Genomic DNA, 17308 nt, shown 5'->3' on the forward strand with positions numbered 1-17308 from the left:
CAGAATGGCACCCTCAGTGCTGCTCACAATGATAGAAATAAAACCTGTGGATTGCCCAACACAGAAATCTTTGTCTACCATCTGAAGGGGAGATAAGTACAGAGAAAAAAGCTTAACCTCCGTGGCTGGGTCCAATCCTCCCATCTGATGGAGCAAGTGCTCCTAATAATAGCACAGGAGCCTCCACTTACCACCTGCCCCCCCACACACACACCAAATCTGATCCCATGCTGGGGGGAACGCAAACAGACCCACTGGAGGATGGAGGAGGAGGAGGAGGAGGAGGAGAGAAGGAGGAGAAGGAGGAGATGATTGGACTGGTACTCACTGCTCATCCATTTGGCTTGGGGGTCGTGAACCCTGAAGTCCTCCCCGAAGATGTCCTTCACCGTCACCTTCCCCTTAGAGGCCAGGCTGTCATCATCACCTGCGTGAGGAAGGAGCAAGAGTTGATTTAAGAGTGTGGCTACACGTGACAAATGCGATGCGAAGAGTAAAATGGCTGATACCATTTACCGCAGGGAGGGTGCGACACTGTGTCAAGGTTGAGGGTGTGTCAAGATTGAAACGCATTAAACAGGCATATATTAGTTTACTGAAAAGGAAATACCCTAAAACCCCTAGAGCAGCAAGAGCACCGGCATTACCATACACTGCACATTCAGAGTTGTATGAAATGACTTTGGGTAGCCAACAGACACCAGGCTCCAGCTTTGAGTTCAGTAAACATATTTCTTTGGCAGCCACATATTTTCTGGATCCAGCCTGGACTTTGAACAAAATAGTGGAGTCGGCGAAGTGCAGAAGCAGCATATTTCTCCCCTGGCTGGACTTTCTGCAGAAATCCGTGTCTCATTGACTTGTTGTTGTTTAGCCAGAGCTAAGAGAGGGATGTGTGTGTGTGGTGTGTCTGTGTGTGTGTGTGTGTGTGTGTGTGTGTGTGTGTGTGTGTGTGTGTGTGTGTGTGTGCGCAGGGCGGTGGGGGGGGGAGGTATGGGGGTGCGTGGAGGACTGGTCAGGAGTGCCTCACTGCATACGGGTGGGTCATTAAGGGGTTTGTGCAGTTAGAGATGCCCACTCAGCCACACCCATACACACGCACATCGCACACACACACAAAGTCACTGACTGGCAGAAACACATAAACAACCACAGACACCCACATGCACACACACAGACAATACAGAGACACACACACACAAAACAGAGTGAGCGAGACAGAAGCAAATAAACAAACCCAGAGACAATTTCCCAAGCACACACACACACATAAATACATAAACAGGGTACCCCCAGAATTGTTAGACCTAAATTTAAGACTTTTTAAGACCTTTTTAATACCACTTCAGATGAAATTTAATACCTACATCGCACCCATTCGGATAGAATAAATAATATTAAAAGGTAGGATTAAACCTCAAATAATTACTATTTACAAGTGTTTGAACATACCAACATGAACATGACAGCAGTGCAGTGGCAACGCAAAGCTTTGTCGCGGTAGTAACGTGACTGAATGTCCCGCTTCATGGACAAATTTACACGGAATAGAACCTAGTTGATTTCAGGGATTAAAGTGAAAAAAAAAAAATCGTTTCACTGAACTTTTTTCAGGTCATAAGTCATTCGTTGTTCATATCTACCTATAGAGATAGCACCCTTTGTTACACCTATTGGTTTTTAATGTACAAAAAGATGCAAACAGAAAAGTAAAGCACCAAATAAACACCAAAACGAGGCTACAGGGTACTAAGTTACTATGTAATTAATGCCACCTACAGGTGAATGCATAGAACATAACAATCCTATGGTTTGTGTACCCTGTAGCCTCGTTTTAGCCATGTGAATAAGGCGAATTGAGAGTGTTCTTGATTGAGACTGAGTTTTCCTGTTGAACAAAACAATATTTCAATACCATCCCTGACCATTGCTGATTAGCCATTGCTGTTCTTTTCTACTGCAGCAATATTGTAGAAAGGCTTTAACACACTCTTATTTAATTACTTCAGGCCAAAAGTGTTTAAAGGGGAGATTTTTTTTCTTGTTAATATGCAATTCAACACTAAGTAAAATCTATAAAATCAAGTTTGCAAGATTTCACATTTCCTCATCAAAGTAACGAATCAGAACAGTCTAGATATTGTTCATATTTCCATTTGTTGCCTCATCTGCATTTAATGAAAACATGGTAATTTTGAGTTTTACAGACAACTCAAGTTTTCCAATGAGCAGCAATACTGTGTGTGCTCATGCAGGAGGTCTGCGCATCTGATAACGACAATCGTTTTGCGCTATGAAAGAACATGCGTAGCCTACTTTCTGAGCGCAAACACGGTCAGCCATAGATAAACGTAGCATACCTCTGTCGTGGTGGCTAGTTGCACCAGGTAGGGAAGATGTCCTGAAGTGCAAGAACGTTAACCTTATGGCAGTCTTCTGATTGTTGGCGTGCTAAAACATTTTCCTATTGCATCCATAAACAATTTTCTTGCAGCAAACCGCGCAAAAGCAAACCCCTGGCACTTTATTTTTTTACACCATGGCTTGTTAGTTCTCCCCCGTTTCCAACAGCCGCCCATCTCCATTTATTTTTTAACTTTTGACACCTGTGCCTTCCTTTATTGTTGTTTATGTAAAGCACATTGATGTTTATGTAAAGCACATTGAATGACCTCTGTGTATGAAATGCGCAACCATAAATAAACTTGACTTGACTTTAGCAACGCATCCATGACAGCTAGTGGCCTTGCCAAATAGACGCACACAAATCATGACGCTAATATGCAAGGTTCTGGTAGGCCTACTGGTTATGGTTTTGTGCTATACATTAATAATAGCAAAGTTTTAAGTTGACTATTTTAATTGCATGGTTATTTTTTGTCAACATACGCTCACAACCTACTGTCGTTAAAATGAGGCCTAAGCAAAATAGGCTACAAGGTGGTCTGTGCGTCACAAACACGACTGACCCCTTTACTCAACAGTTCGCGATATTATTATTTTATGTTAACATGCTCAGTCAAAACCTTCCGTCGCAAATTGTGAAAAACAGACGGGATAGGCATAGGCTACGGTTTATATTGCGTCGCTTTACACATACTGTTAGTTGCATTGATCAAAAACTAACAATAATAGTAGGCTACATCGGGTGGCAGCAGGCTATCTGTTCAAGTCATAGGTGACACCCAAAATGAATGACCTCCCCTGACAAGAGTTTGCGATAGTAAGAAATTGTCTACATTGATGCACGGAAAGAACACAGCCTCCAACTTCACACATAGAGCTCACAATATCATATCCAAAAAAGTTAATCGGATTGGGCAACCTCATCAGCTGTCTCGATGGTGTCACTATAATCCAACTTTGACCGTTCTCCAGACGTGTTCTTTTTTTTTTTTTGCAACCGCACCAGGCCAATGAGAAGCTGCGTGTAGCTACAATATAAACAAAGCGAAACTCATGGCTGACGTATCTTCTTGAGCGGTCTCTGATTGAGACACAGAAAGTTCTCAAGAACACTATTAGGTCTTTAAACATTTACCATCACACACATTCATTCATCGGACCTAATATTTGTAGTTTTAAAAAAAGGAAAAGAAAAGGTGATAGACCCCCCTCCTATTTTTTTTTTTTCTTACCGGATCTGCATCGATCTCAAATATGACATTTCTAAAATCAAATTGACGGAAATCCGTCGTACGACGGAGAACTTTAATCCTTGTCTGATCTACGCTACGTGAATATATTAGACTAAATCTACTGATCATTTGAAAAATTAAGACCTCCGTGAAAAAATTCCAGACTTTGAGGTGAAATTCAATACTTTTTAAGGCCTTAATTTAGGAAAATGAAATGTAATACTTTTTAATACTTTTAAGACTCCTGCTGGTACCCTGAAAACACAAATACATACACTGAGCAAGCAAGCAAGCAAATGGGAGAGAGAGAGAGAGAGAGAGAGAGAGAGAAAGAGATCATAGTTGTATGTGCCTCAAGCAGGGGCCAACACTATTATCCTAATCTGACGCCTGAGTGACTTTGCTGCCTTTCTCTACTCTTTATGACACCTCTGTTCTGTTGCACACCCTCACTCATTGGTCTGTAAACACAACAACTGAGACCAAACTGACAGCAGGTACCATGAGAAGGACTGCGGATGCCTTGAAATTCCATGCATTGAAATGGGGCTTTCATGACAGCCTTCATATTAAAAGTCCTCTAACACTACGAGGTGGGAATTGCATTTGGCTTCCCTCTGCAAATCATTTTTTTAATACTGAGTATATTTGACAGAAACCAGGGGAGGGGAAAAAAACAATCCCGCTATTTCCACATCTCCTGTTAACGGATATTATATTGCTGGTTTAGTGTGAGGGTGCAATATTTTTTCCAGAGTCGAGGTGACCGCAACAGAAGGGGGAGGGGGGACACTACTTAACACCTAGGAGACAGTTACCGCTGGACAAAAAATAAACAAACAAACAAAAACACAACAACAATCAGCTGTCCTTCCGGGTCCTCTTACCATCAATTGACTATTCGATTATTGAAATGGGCTTATGCGTTTACACTAGACGCTCGGCGCAAAACCAATTTATTTAGACCTAATTCTATCCATCAGATAGCATCACGCAAACCCTCTGTCTGCAGCATGACTCATTCCACATGCATAAGAGCAGACCCGCAGAAGCAACAGCAGGAGGAGGAGGAGGAAGGGGAGGAGGAGGAGGAGGAGGGGGAGAGAGAGGAAAAGGCAGCATCTGATACGCTTTGGTGGGCGTGCTGTGTGAACAGCTTTGAATCGCCTCTTGGAGGGAGAGATAGAGTCAGTCAGAGAGAGAGAAAGAAAGTGAGAGAGAAAGAAAAAGTAAAAGAGAGAGAAGCTGGTGAGCAGCCTGCAGGAGGAGATACTGAGGGGAGTGTGTGTGTGTGTGTGTGTGTGTGTGTGTGTGTGTGTGTGTGTGTGTATGTGAGAGAGAGGGGTGGAAACAGGGCTGCATTTCAAAGCAGTGAGATGGACCAGTGGCCAGATAACGCTGAGAGACAACACACAGTCAGCCTCCCATGTAGTTTGCCATGTAGTTTCCAAAGAGAGCCCTGCTGCACCATACTACAGACAAACGCCTGCCATTTAGATATGGACAACAGAGCATGAGGATCCCTTTAGAAGATCAAAGAAATTATGTCAAAATATAAATAACAGTAATGTAGTAATTTTGGAGTATTCAGTTATAAAGCATATACAATATGTGTTCTATACCTTAAAAAAAAAAAAAAAACATTCATTATCTAGGGCACAATGTTGTTAAAATGCTATTTGTTTAATGCTTTGCATATTAGATGCCAAAAAAAAACATCCATCTCCTATTAGCCACATAGGGCATAAATCCAACACCACAGACTACTTTTGGGGCAGTACTGTAGCAATGTTTCCTCACAGTTAAGCTCTTGAATTCATTTCAGAATGGACCCAAAAGAGGCTCCACGTCAGCCTGTGTGCCAAAGTGACAAGGCCGTGGCTTGACCACTAGCAGCCAGCCGAACAGATTCCTTAACTAACCTTCACTCTGAGGTTAATTTACTCAGGATCAGGACAATGTATTCAGGATCAATTGACCAAATCAATAGCAACACCTTCTTACCAGCCCACATCAATACTTTCGGGACTTGTTCCCCTTAAACGGTCTTGTGCAATTTTCAAGCGTGGCTCATCAATCCCTCTGTGATGAGAAGGCCAGGGTGTGACACTTGTTAAAGTGAATGCCCCAGTGACTGAACTTGTTTGTGTGGGCGTGATGTAGTCACACTCTCTGTTGTTGTCTGACAGTCAGAGGACATCCTAATATTGAATAACCACCAAGCTGCCCATACAGGCCAAGCAGACGAAAGGCAGACATGAAGCCTTGTGTGTGTGAGTATGTGTGTGTGTGTGTGTGGTGTGTGTGTGTGTGTGTGTGTGTGTGCAGTGGATAGGTCTGCACCAGGATTGGTTGGTATTGGGGCCTAACTCACATATGCTGCCTGTTGTGGCTGGCTGGCACTGAGTGTCTGCTTTATGTGTGAATCTGACACACCAGAAAACACAGTGTATTTAAAGTTGACAATGGTTGACAAAAAAAAAAAAGGCGAACACACACACATCCCACATGATGTAAGTCTCCATCCTCTGTGAAAGACAACCTCAGCAGTAAGTTGCACACACAAAGAGGAGAGGATTGTGGGCAGAAAACAGGTTGTTCGGTGCTATTGATTCCCCAGGTACATGCCTTGACCTTCACTGATGCGCATCCTCATACAGTACGTCATACAAACTCTTTGAGAACACTAGAAAACAGACACACACACAGATACAGACACAGACAGACAGACACTCACACACACACTCACTCACAGCACGTGCTGTGCGTGGCCTGTGAGCAGATGCTGGCTGACACGCGCGCTCCACCACACATGTTCCCCTTCGCCACCACTCCTGGGAAACTGGCTCATTAACACAGGAAAACATGGCCCTTAATCCAATCAGACTGCATCTGAGGGAGATTGGAACATGATGCACTGTGAGCCCCTCCATGCATGCGTGTGTGAAAGTGTGTGTGTGTGTGTGTGTGTGTGTGTGTGTGTGTGTGTGTGTGTGTGTGTGTGTGTGATGGTATGCTGTTTTTCCTCCTCTTACTGCTGTGTGTCAGAGCTTTACCCACTATTTTCTATACATTACACACTGAGCTGAGGAGAGGCCTCTCAAGCTAATGGCTTGGGTGCATTATCATCCCTCTCAATCATGACAGACCATCTCTGTTAGACCAGCTAACAACTGACCACTTTTCAACACAGGCCTAAACGGAGTGCAAAACACGACTTTATGGAAAGGTAAAAATGACAGGCCTCGAGGGCCATCCAGTGTAGACCGCTCATGACCACCACCGCCTCCAATCAATCAGACTCTGAGTCCTCTACACTCTGTGTTTTCTCTTGCAAGATGTCTGACCAGAAAGAGGATGGACCTGTGGAACACTAGAATGGGGACGCATCCTGGGCAGGCTGTACTGATAGCAAGAGCCTAGAGAGAGGGAACAAATGCTCGTCCAGGCTGAGGTGCAAGTGTGGTGGCCCGTGGCCCATGCCTGAAGTGCCAGGATGCCCATAGACTGCAGTGTTTCCCCTACAGTGTATTTAACAGCGGCGCCGCTGGATTTTCAGCGCCGCTGCAACATAATATCACGAGATTCACTTAACACACTGTAAAAGCACAACGGCCAACGTCATCTCGAAATTGTTTTCTGAAAGTCTTGAGTAAGTTAAGTGCATCAAATCCGCACTTAGCCTCTCATTATTCAGGACATATATGCGGCATGATGTGTCAGGTGATTACAAGCCCAAAGACAAGCCCAAAGACAAGTCTGCAGCCCACATGGCTAGCCTACGTTCTGAACACGGTTACATTGTTTAGCTATCTGACTGATGGGGTCTTGCTCCGCCACAGTGTAGCCTATGGTGTCATCGTTCACTTGTAGGTTACACAATAAATAGCCTACTTATAGGCCTGGTGACAATAAAACATGATATTAGTTATATTTCATCACGAAGCTGTTTGTATGCCGTGAATTCGCTTGTAGCCTATGCCATATGTTAAGCTTGAGCAATTCCTCTGATCCAAAGCCTGCTTTGACACATTGACACTAATGTAAAACATGCATCCTCCTCTCCTAGCCTACATCAAATAAAAGAAACCAATTCATGATTACCGAAATGAATTTAACATGGGGGGAAAAAAGTTTGTTGCGATTTAGCCTACTTAACTGTTGTGATGCGGTTCTTTCTGCTGATTGGATTTACGCCCGTGTCAGCAACTCTGAGAACTCTCTTGTCTCCGTTGACAATTTTATCCAGAGAGCTGATTTCCCAAAGATGAGCCTCCATCAACATTCAACGACAAATTATTAAAACGTAAGTAATGCAATAGAGTAAACCAATGTGCTACAAGGTGTATGGTCTTAACGTTAATTGTAGCCTAGACTTGTAACGTTAACGTAGGGCTACATGTAATGTTTGCATGGGAAAGCTAGGCGAACACAGTCTAGGCCTGTTTAAACTTTCTGATAGTTAAAGGAAATATGAGCATTCGTTGGCATATACGTATAGCCTAAATTCTGTCCACTTAGCTATAATAGGCTATCACAAACAGACCTTTTCTACGTTTGCGGCATTAGACATAGGAGCCTACATTCTCTTATCAGAAAGACGTGTTCTCATAACTTCAGCGTTCTCTTGACGGTGAGACGAACGGTCGCACTTCAATCAAGTAGCCTAGGTCCTTTTCGAGTTAATTGTGAGTGAGTTGTATGGTAACTGTGGGAGTGATGTAGAAGAAAAGTGAGTATTTACTTTTTTATACGTGGGTTTGTTGTTTTGGGACTGAGAAATAGACTACAAGGAGAGCATCTGGCTACGTGCATGCGTGTCAGCATTAATGCCCCCCCAACAATTCAATTCAATTACCAAAGAGCCTTAGAGATGTTCTTTGAAAAGCCCAGAAAAATTAAGTGCTCGCAGATTGGGTGTGGCCTTTGCCATTAAGACAAATTTAAATAAATTGTAAATAATCTTTTTCTGGGTTGTGCCATTTCATTTTTCTTCTATCATTTTTAACCAATAATGTAAAAGAAAGTAATAGCACCGCTGCTGGAAAAAATTCTAGGGGAAACACTGGACTGGCAGGAGTCAGGCACCCGTGTCAACCCCCGTGCCAACCCCCGGGCTGTGTTTTTTATGTATCTGCTTCTCTGTTCCCTTAAAGGCTTAGTTTATTTTTTGGAGACACTTGTCAGCCTCATTGGAATTAATGGGACATGAAAGGAGGAGATGAAGACTTCCTCTTTTGCAGCGTAAGCCTGCTCATTATTTTGGTAATAGATGGCTGTGCAGTGAGGTGCGTGTGTGCGTGTGTGTGTGTGTGTGTATGTGTGTGTGTGTGTGTATGTGTGTGTGTGTGTGCACGCGCACGCACGGCAGGCAGGAAGTGGAGAGATGTGCCATTGCTGTTTCTCACTGCTCTTTGGTGTGAAGCTGTAAAAATAATTAAATGGCAAATGCAAGAGAGGACACATCAAAGATTTATTTCCTTTCTGCATCGTTTTTTTTTGTGCACTGTATTTTCTCCTCTTTCATAAACATTCCATCACACAGGATTCTAGTGTTGCCAATTTTCTTAGCCACAAAAAAACACTTATTTTTTCCCTGTTTTCATATTTCTTTAGTGCTCTTGAATATGAAAAAAAAAAAACAATAACGAGTAGAAAATACTGCACAAAAAGATGATGCATCCTTTAAGATGATTTAAACTGAGCCTTTTGCTCTGTGTGTAGGCTGTAGCCAGAATCCAAATATATACCCCAGAGCCCCCTTTTTTCACTCGCAAGATGATCTTTGGGTTTGCACTGAGATATTTTTTTGCCAGCGTTGGCTTTGAGCTCCTGGAGGACTTGAAACATGAGGTAACACCAGCAGCCCCCCCCCGAAAGTCAGGTACCAATTAGCTGTCACCCCTGTCAGTCAGCTGTCGCCCCTCAGCATGGAGAAAAAGAGTGCAAAAATTAAAAAAATAAAAAAACTGACCCAGTTTCTCTGGAGAGCTGAACACACATCACACATACCTATCTATTACAGGATGAAGAGGAGGGTTGTCATGGGGGAGAGAGAGAGAGAGAGAGAAAGAGAGAGAGAGAGAGAGATGTGGAAAGGTGAAATGTTAGGATTGATAAAACAAAAAGTGGCAACATTGATCCAGGTCAGCCCTTGTCCGGGGCATTTAGCGTGACGAAAGAGCATTCATCAACTGTACTTCAAGGTATTGAAAAAGAAATACAACTAAGGGTGCCATCAGGGTGTTAAGGGACACAAATGCCTTTATAGAGATATATAGTACACGTCCTCCTTTCCCTCGTCTTATCTGATATTTTCCCCTTGCCTGATTTTGTTTGATGACACAGTAGTGAAATAGCCATCACACGCTCATGATGGCTGGCTGTAGGCCTGACGTAATACCTAATACATCAAAGGTAACACATCAGAGCTCTTACAATAGGCCACAGTATTAAGTAACTTCAAAAGTCTGTGTTGGACACAGGTAGAGGTCTTACCAATTACAATCTGAAAGTCAATTAGGAATGAGGTGTGTGTGTGTGTGTGTCTGTGTGTGTGTGTCTGGGTGTAGCTGCATGGCCGGGGAGGTGTTAGAAGATCCACTCATCCCCTTCGCCATCCTCCAAATTAAATTCCGCTAATCCCACAAATGAAGTCCACCTCTAGCAGCCAATTAATCCCTCAGCCTGCTGTGACAGCCAAGCCCCCCACTCCCCTACCCAGGCGGCACTTTGCCTGAGCCTGTCGAGAGCACCGCCGCGGGGACTACTCGAAGCGCCTGCAGCCCCTCCACTTTACCAGCGGAGGATTAAAGGCAGGACACGCACTGGCAGGAGCCACCTGTTCGAGTCTGCCTCACTGGCACGAAGCCTTACCGACGCTGCTGCTGCTAGCACAGCCACACACTCCTGGCTGACCTCCCTGCAACTCACCTGCGGCAGAGAGCTACGTGACAGCGCAAGAAAGTCGGGGAGACAGCTGCTGGCAAATCAGACTTTTTGACTGGGTAAAGAAAATTGCACAAAATGGCTGCTCCACCTGTTCCACTGGCGCTGTCATGATGTCAGGTTGACTCCGTGAGGATGACTCCGCAGTAAGGAAGTGCAGACTGGTGAGAGAGATGAGTTTTACCGGAGCAACACAGATGTATAAACTTCAGATTTTATTTTAAAGTGCCAGCATAAGATCTTATGTTGACACTTTAAAATAAAATCTGAAGTTTATACATCTATGTTGCTCCGGTAAAACTCCTCTCTCGCTACAATTAGTCCTCTCCTGTTGACGCACCAGTAAGTTAATTACAGAAACGTGGAGGAACAACTGTTTTTCGAAGTGCAGACTGGATCAGAGGTACAAACGCACTGTGTAAACTACCAGGAAGCTGAGAAGATTTTGCTTCGGATTCAGCCGTTGGGTTTTTAATCAAACCGATCTGATACAAATCTCTCCTTAGGCGCATCACAAGCAGGAAGGTAAAGGCAAGGAAATGAATTTCTTATTGATGACTTGAGAGCCCGCTGATAACCTGAGCAACCTCTGCGATGCGGTGGCAAACTGTGTGGGTGGTAGGTGCACATTAATGAGAGCCCTTGGCTTTCAGGTTGATCTGAATGTCACAGAAATGTGGCTGGAAAATCCGGGGAAATTATCCAAGGCAAAGACACATGGCGGTCTGCTAAACAGGGTCACGCATACCCTTAGGGATCAGTGGAGGATGGAAATATCCACTGCTGTCTGTTGCAGCGGCCAACACAGACCCACAACAGCCCCTACAGCGAGGTCAGAAGCGTAAGGGAACGGCTCTGATCACAGGCAAACATGCCCTGACAAAATGGAGCACTCTTTGAGGTCTCAAGCAAAAAGCCAACGCTCTTCCCATGGGGACCACAGGCTATAATTATCATTGACAGGGCACAAAACAGAGGCAAAGCAGATTATAGTCTTGGTAATTAAGTTAAACACTGTGATACCCCTCAGAGTCATAGATCTGGGGATCCCTGCACATCACAGCACATCAGCGTTTATTCTACAAACCAAACACCAGTGACTATTAATCTATCATGAGGCATAACAGAAATCTAGTCAAGTGGGTTATGAAGGTCAAAATCCTGGTGAAATGCTTTAACATTAATAGCCCAGGGGCAGTTGAGTGCTTGCTTGGCATATGGTTAAGGAACAGCTTTGCTTCTTATGCTCAAGTGAGGGTGAGCTTGCTGGACAAATGACCTTGACAGCATGTTCTGTAAAATAAATGCTAACCAGATGAAAATTGCAAGTGTGAGCGAGTGTAAGCAAGAAAGAACGAGAGAGAGAGAAAGAAAGAGTGTGTGGATGTGTGTGATACGAATGTATGAATTTCAGTGCCCCATGACAGATCATTTAGGAATTTCAATGATGACCTTTGGAAGGTTATGTGAGGCTGTAGTGTGTGCATGACTGTGTGTGTGTGTGTGTGTGTGTGTGTGTGTTTGTGCATGCGAACATGTGTAAGCGCATCTTCATCCCCACCTGGGGTCAGCAGGATGACTGACGTGACGATGAGGGAGCAGATGACCAAAATGACCAGCAGGGCAATCGCTATTCCCTTCCAGTTCCTCTGCGGAGGGTTACTCCCTACCAGCTCCTGAAAGGAGAGAAAGAGAGGGATGGGGGGAGAGAGGGGGGAGGAAGAGAGGGGTAGGTGGGCAGGGGAGAAAAGAGACGGGAAAATGGTTTAGTTCATTGCTGGAGAAAGCGAGGAAGAGAGAGGAAGAGATAGAGAGAGAGTTTAATAACAGACAGTTAGACGTGTGGCACTCAGGCAGCCATCCACTGGAAACACTAGATAAAGAATATGCTGGGAGGGAAATGGCTTTTCTAATGAGTCAGTGCCACCAGCGTCAATCACTCACACGCCGCGCGTGCGCCGGACGAGGAAGAGCCGCTGCTCCCAAGCCCCTGAGAGATTGGAGGGATGTCTTTCAGCCCTGTTGACTCGCCCAAGGACATCGGCCACACACCGAATGAGAGTGATTGTCATTAAATGCTATTTTAGTATTGATTTTGCTTTTTCTCTTCAGTTCTTAAGCCTGAGATCTATGCTTGCAGAGGGTGGAGGAGAGTGGCAGTGGGGAGCCTTGTTTGGCACTGTGTTTGGCTCTTTGAGCTCAGTAGAATGAGGAGTGTATAAAAAAATAACAAAAAAATAAATAAATGGAAAGCACCTTAATAGTGAGGACAATGATAGACTCTCCAAAGTGCCTTTAAGTGCATTGTTTGCTTAAATAACAAATGTGCAATAGAAATCAAAGGAGACCTCATAGCGCATTTTCAAAAGCAACATGCACAGAGAAGAACACATACATGAGAAAAACATGAGGCATGTGGCAGACATGAGAGAGACCGAACAGGGATAGAGAGAAAAACAGAAGGAGAGAGAAAGACAGAGAGATGAATGCAAGTTTGTAATTAGTTTACTGATGAGGAAGCTGGTGTGACCCGTAGGGGTCAGACTTGCGGGTACCTGTGGCTACGGTCTTAATTAAAGTTAAATAAAGACAGCAGGCACGCACGCGTACGCACTGAGCAGAGAGCCGGGTCTGTGAGTGGAGCATGATGGAGGGGAGAGCACTAAATGGACGGGGCTTTTAGTGACCTTGTCCCCCGGCCCTAATTGAGTCTCCGCAGACATCATTAGTCGGCGAGATAACGCACGCGGGGGCCTGTTTAGAGGCGAGTGGCCATTACAAAGACTCATTAGAGAGGAACCACGCTCCCATAGCCACGCTCCCTCTTCCCATTCCCCTCCTTTCAATCCGGCAATGTTTGTGTGTGCCCGTGTGTGTGCCCATATGTGTGTGTGTGTGCCCGTGTGTGTGTGTGTGTGTGTGTGTGTGTGTGTGTGTGTGTACTGTATGCATGTGTGTGCCCGTGTGTGTGCCCATATGTGTGTGTGTGTGCCCGTGTGTGTGTGTGCCCGTGTGTGTGTGTGTATGTGTGTGTGTGTGTGTGTGTGTGTGTACTGTATGTATGTGTGTGCCCGTGTGTGTGCCCATATGTGTGTGTGTGTGCCCGTGTGTGTGTGTGTGTGTGTGTGTGTGTGTGTGTGTGTGTACTGTATGTATGTGTGTGATTGTGTGTGGTTTTTCCAGCACGCTGTCTAGGGCTCAGTCTCTTTGAGTTTCGCCCTCCTCTTTCTCGAGATCACTCAGGCAAGACGAGCCACGGCAGGCGAGTGGCACAGTGGTGCGTGAACACAAACAAACACTTTCTCTGCCGTCGAGAAGCACCAGTTTTCATGCTTCCTGGACCAAAGCGTGCTTCCAGAATGACAACGAGGTAGACTAAAAATAGCCACAACATTGATACAAACTCATACACACACCTACACATCAACATGCCCACAAAAACATAGTGATGGACCACTTCATGAGAGGAATGTCCACATCGCCTCCAAAGTATGGCTCCTGGCTGAATACCTGAGTTTAAAGCTTGCCACATCAAACACACACACAGACAAACACACACACACTTTTCTGTTACACAAATTGGTACAGTGTCTCTTCAGATGCCTACAGCGAACCATAAAACCACTGAGACTTAAACATGACACGTCCAATTATTCTGTTACCCAAATTGGTACAGTCTCCTCTCAGACTAATACAGCCAAGCATGCTATGAAATCTTCATGTCTCTCACACACTATCTGGAGGATATGTCAGTCAGCCAGTCTGTCAGTCAGTGGTGCTGATGATGGCTGGTGGGTGATGGGCTCCGAGCGGCTCTCCAGCTGAGCGCCACTCAGGCAGGAGCATCTCCATTACCTCCCACCACCAGAGGCAATCAGCACCACCAGTCACTCCCACAGTAACACTCCTTGCAAACGCGGGCCCTCCAGCCTCTACAATCCCCAACACACACACACACACACACTCACACACAGATGCAACCCAATATCTCAGTACCTCTTCTGAACTGTAAACCTGAAGTCCTGCCAACGTTTTTTTTAGCACGCACGGAGTGTTCATCATGCATAAATGGGAGAGATGGAAAAAAAATGTCAGAAATGCCTTCTGTAGCAGCAGGTTCTCACTTCTACCTGAAATGCAACTCTCAAACTAATTGAATGCTCAGGAGAGCTTTAGGTACATGATTGAAATCCTGTTGAAATACACTAAGCACACCGAGTGCCTTTCACTTCCTCGAGGCTTTAGTCATGGAGGACAAATCACTTGGAGGGAGCTCATCGGACTCCAAAAAAGGCTTTGTATGCTATGTGCGACTAGAGCTGCACAATTAATCGATTTTTAATCAAAATCACATTTTGAACTAATGCAATTAGCTAATCGCAGAGGCTGCAATTAATCGTGTAGCTTGTAACTCTGTCCCAATAGCTAAGCTTGTCACATCTAGGATTTTTATATTCATGTCTTCCTTCTTGTGTGAACCTCACCTAACAGGAGTGCTATGCTTCTTATGCACTGGACATGCTCATCAATCAGAAGCAGCACAACTAGACAAAATGGGAATACTGAATCGAAGCTTGCCTTTCAAAACAAATCAAATCGCAATTGCGGTATCCATCAAAAAAAAAAAATCACAATTAGATATTTTCTCCAAACTGCAACCCTATGTGTGTCTTGGCTAAAAAGTGTCAATGGACGTACATTTCGGTATTCTACATGCAATATGACTGTGCCTTAGTATGCTTTGTGCAACCTGGGTCCTACATGCAACCTGGAAAAGATGGGGATGTACAAATGATTGCTGCAACCTTGGAGCTCTGGAACGATCTATTTTAGGGATGTTCAAGGGGAAGATTCCACAAAAAACCAATACTCTCACATCAGTTCTATGCCTGCCAAGCCAATAAAATGTTGATTTTTTTACAAGGTAACAAGACATTGTTTGTGAGCGCATTTTGCTGGCTGCAGCAGAGTATACTCTTAACCGGGCTTGTGGGCTCCATTCTCCACTGAACAATAGCAAAGGGAGAAATGGGAGAGTGAGGTGTGTCAGATAACAACGCCCATTGTGGGGGATAAACATCATCCTCTTAGACTCATTCACAGAGGAGAGGGGAGATTTGCTCTCTTCCGCAAACAATGAGATATGCCCACGCACAAGTAATACACACAATAAACAATATACACAATTACATAAGTCCAAAAGAAAAGTATGCACACACGGATACACACTACTGGCCACATAAATAACAGGAACTTTGAGAATAACTGCACATAACACACACACACACACACACACAACATGTACTGTATACACACACACAAACAGGTATACGCACACATACTGTACAAAAGCACAAAGATGCACACATGTGGCTGTGGAAATATTGATGCACACAAACTCATACACACAGCTGTGAGCCACAGCCATGGGCATAATATTTTCCGTGTGAAAAGCATGGGCTCCAGATTGTCTCCATCACGCTGACGAGGGGCCCCAGATTAAAGCAAATGAGAGCAGACAGGCAGACCAACGTTTACCACACCGAGATGTGACACGGCCGCGGAATTACAGAGAGAGAGAGAGTGGAGAATTAATGAGCAGAGCCTCCGCCTCAGTCACGTACGATTTATCAATTAGAGTTCACTCAGGGGACTTTAAGGATGGGGAGAGGCCCCGCATAACACTGGCGCATTTGCAGCTTTGACAGTACGCAAGCAAGCAAGCCAGTGAGTGAGGGAACGAACATAGAGAGTGAGTGAGGAGGAGAACGAACGAACGAATGAGCCAACGAGCAAACAGCGCACGGTAAACAGCCTGGGGGTGGTCGCCGCCAACTCCGCCGGATGCATAAATAAATCGAATGCCAGCAGGGAGCAGACTGACAAACGCGGGACATTCTCTCACCCTGCCACTGCCTGTTGATTTGCCATAATAATGACTTTCGCTGTGACTAATGTCCCTAATGTCGCCTATTTGGCTGAGGCCAAGTTCTGCAGGATGCAAAGCAACAGACAAGGGAAGGCAGGAGAATTAAAGAGCATGTTCATCCTTCACTGAGCAAGAGTTTCTCATTTCTGGGCCTAAAGATTCACCAGGTCCACTTCAGTATGTCTGAATCGATATCAACCTATTTTACATGTTTCATTTCATCTACCAAGGATGCAGGGGGGGGGGGGCAGTGTTACACAGTTGGGTCTTTTCACTGCATTGAGTCAGAGTCTAACTTTGATTTCCAACGTACATAGGAATTTGTCCATATAAATATGTCCAGGTCGTGAAATACTCCTTTTTAAGTGCAGTCTCGGCCTTATCACAAACAAGATTCCAAGATTCACAACCTGGACATATTTATGAAGCTTGTATTCACCAAGATGGCCTTACATTCTGCATGGGGATAAAGTTTTGTAGAGTGGAAAAAAGTTTAAAACGTTGAGAAACCATTACATTTCTCAGCAATACACCGGTTCATCCCCAGATGTAGTCACTTTTGCTGATAGCAAGAGTATCAAGTCTGGGAAGTTATAATGACACAGTCGTGAAAAGAACCTCAGAAAAAAAATGACACTTTTGAGGCAGAGGCACCAAGCCAGAATTCCATGCCGAGCACACATCTCCTCACAGTGTTCTCTGCTCACTCTCCTGAGACATGCGCGAGCTGTTCGCAGACCTCCCACTGTGCCATCACCCATTTCAACAGTCAAATAAATAAATAACGTTATAA

At 44.6% G+C, this 17308-nt stretch overlaps 1 protein-coding gene across 6 annotated transcripts in view; it reads right to left on the reverse strand.

The window, feature by feature from the left end:
- Window positions 1-17308, reverse strand: part of dpp6a (dipeptidyl-peptidase 6a) — a 216438-nt gene that overhangs the window by 56907 nt on the left and 142223 nt on the right. For all 6 annotated transcript variants that reach the window (XM_048267223.1, XM_048267222.1, XM_048267224.1 and 3 more), the window contains 2 exons: window positions 12148-12262; window positions 329-427 (listed from right to left, as the gene is read on the reverse strand). In XM_048267223.1, the coding sequence (XP_048123180.1) occupies window positions 329-427; window positions 12148-12262 (214 nt within the window). The remainder of the gene's footprint in view (window positions 1-328; window positions 428-12147; window positions 12263-17308) is intronic.

The sequence above is a fragment of the Alosa alosa genome, chromosome 16 (assembly GCF_017589495.1).
Source record: "Alosa alosa isolate M-15738 ecotype Scorff River chromosome 16, AALO_Geno_1.1, whole genome shotgun sequence".
Lineage (NCBI taxonomy): Eukaryota > Metazoa > Chordata > Actinopteri > Clupeiformes > Clupeidae > Alosa > Alosa alosa.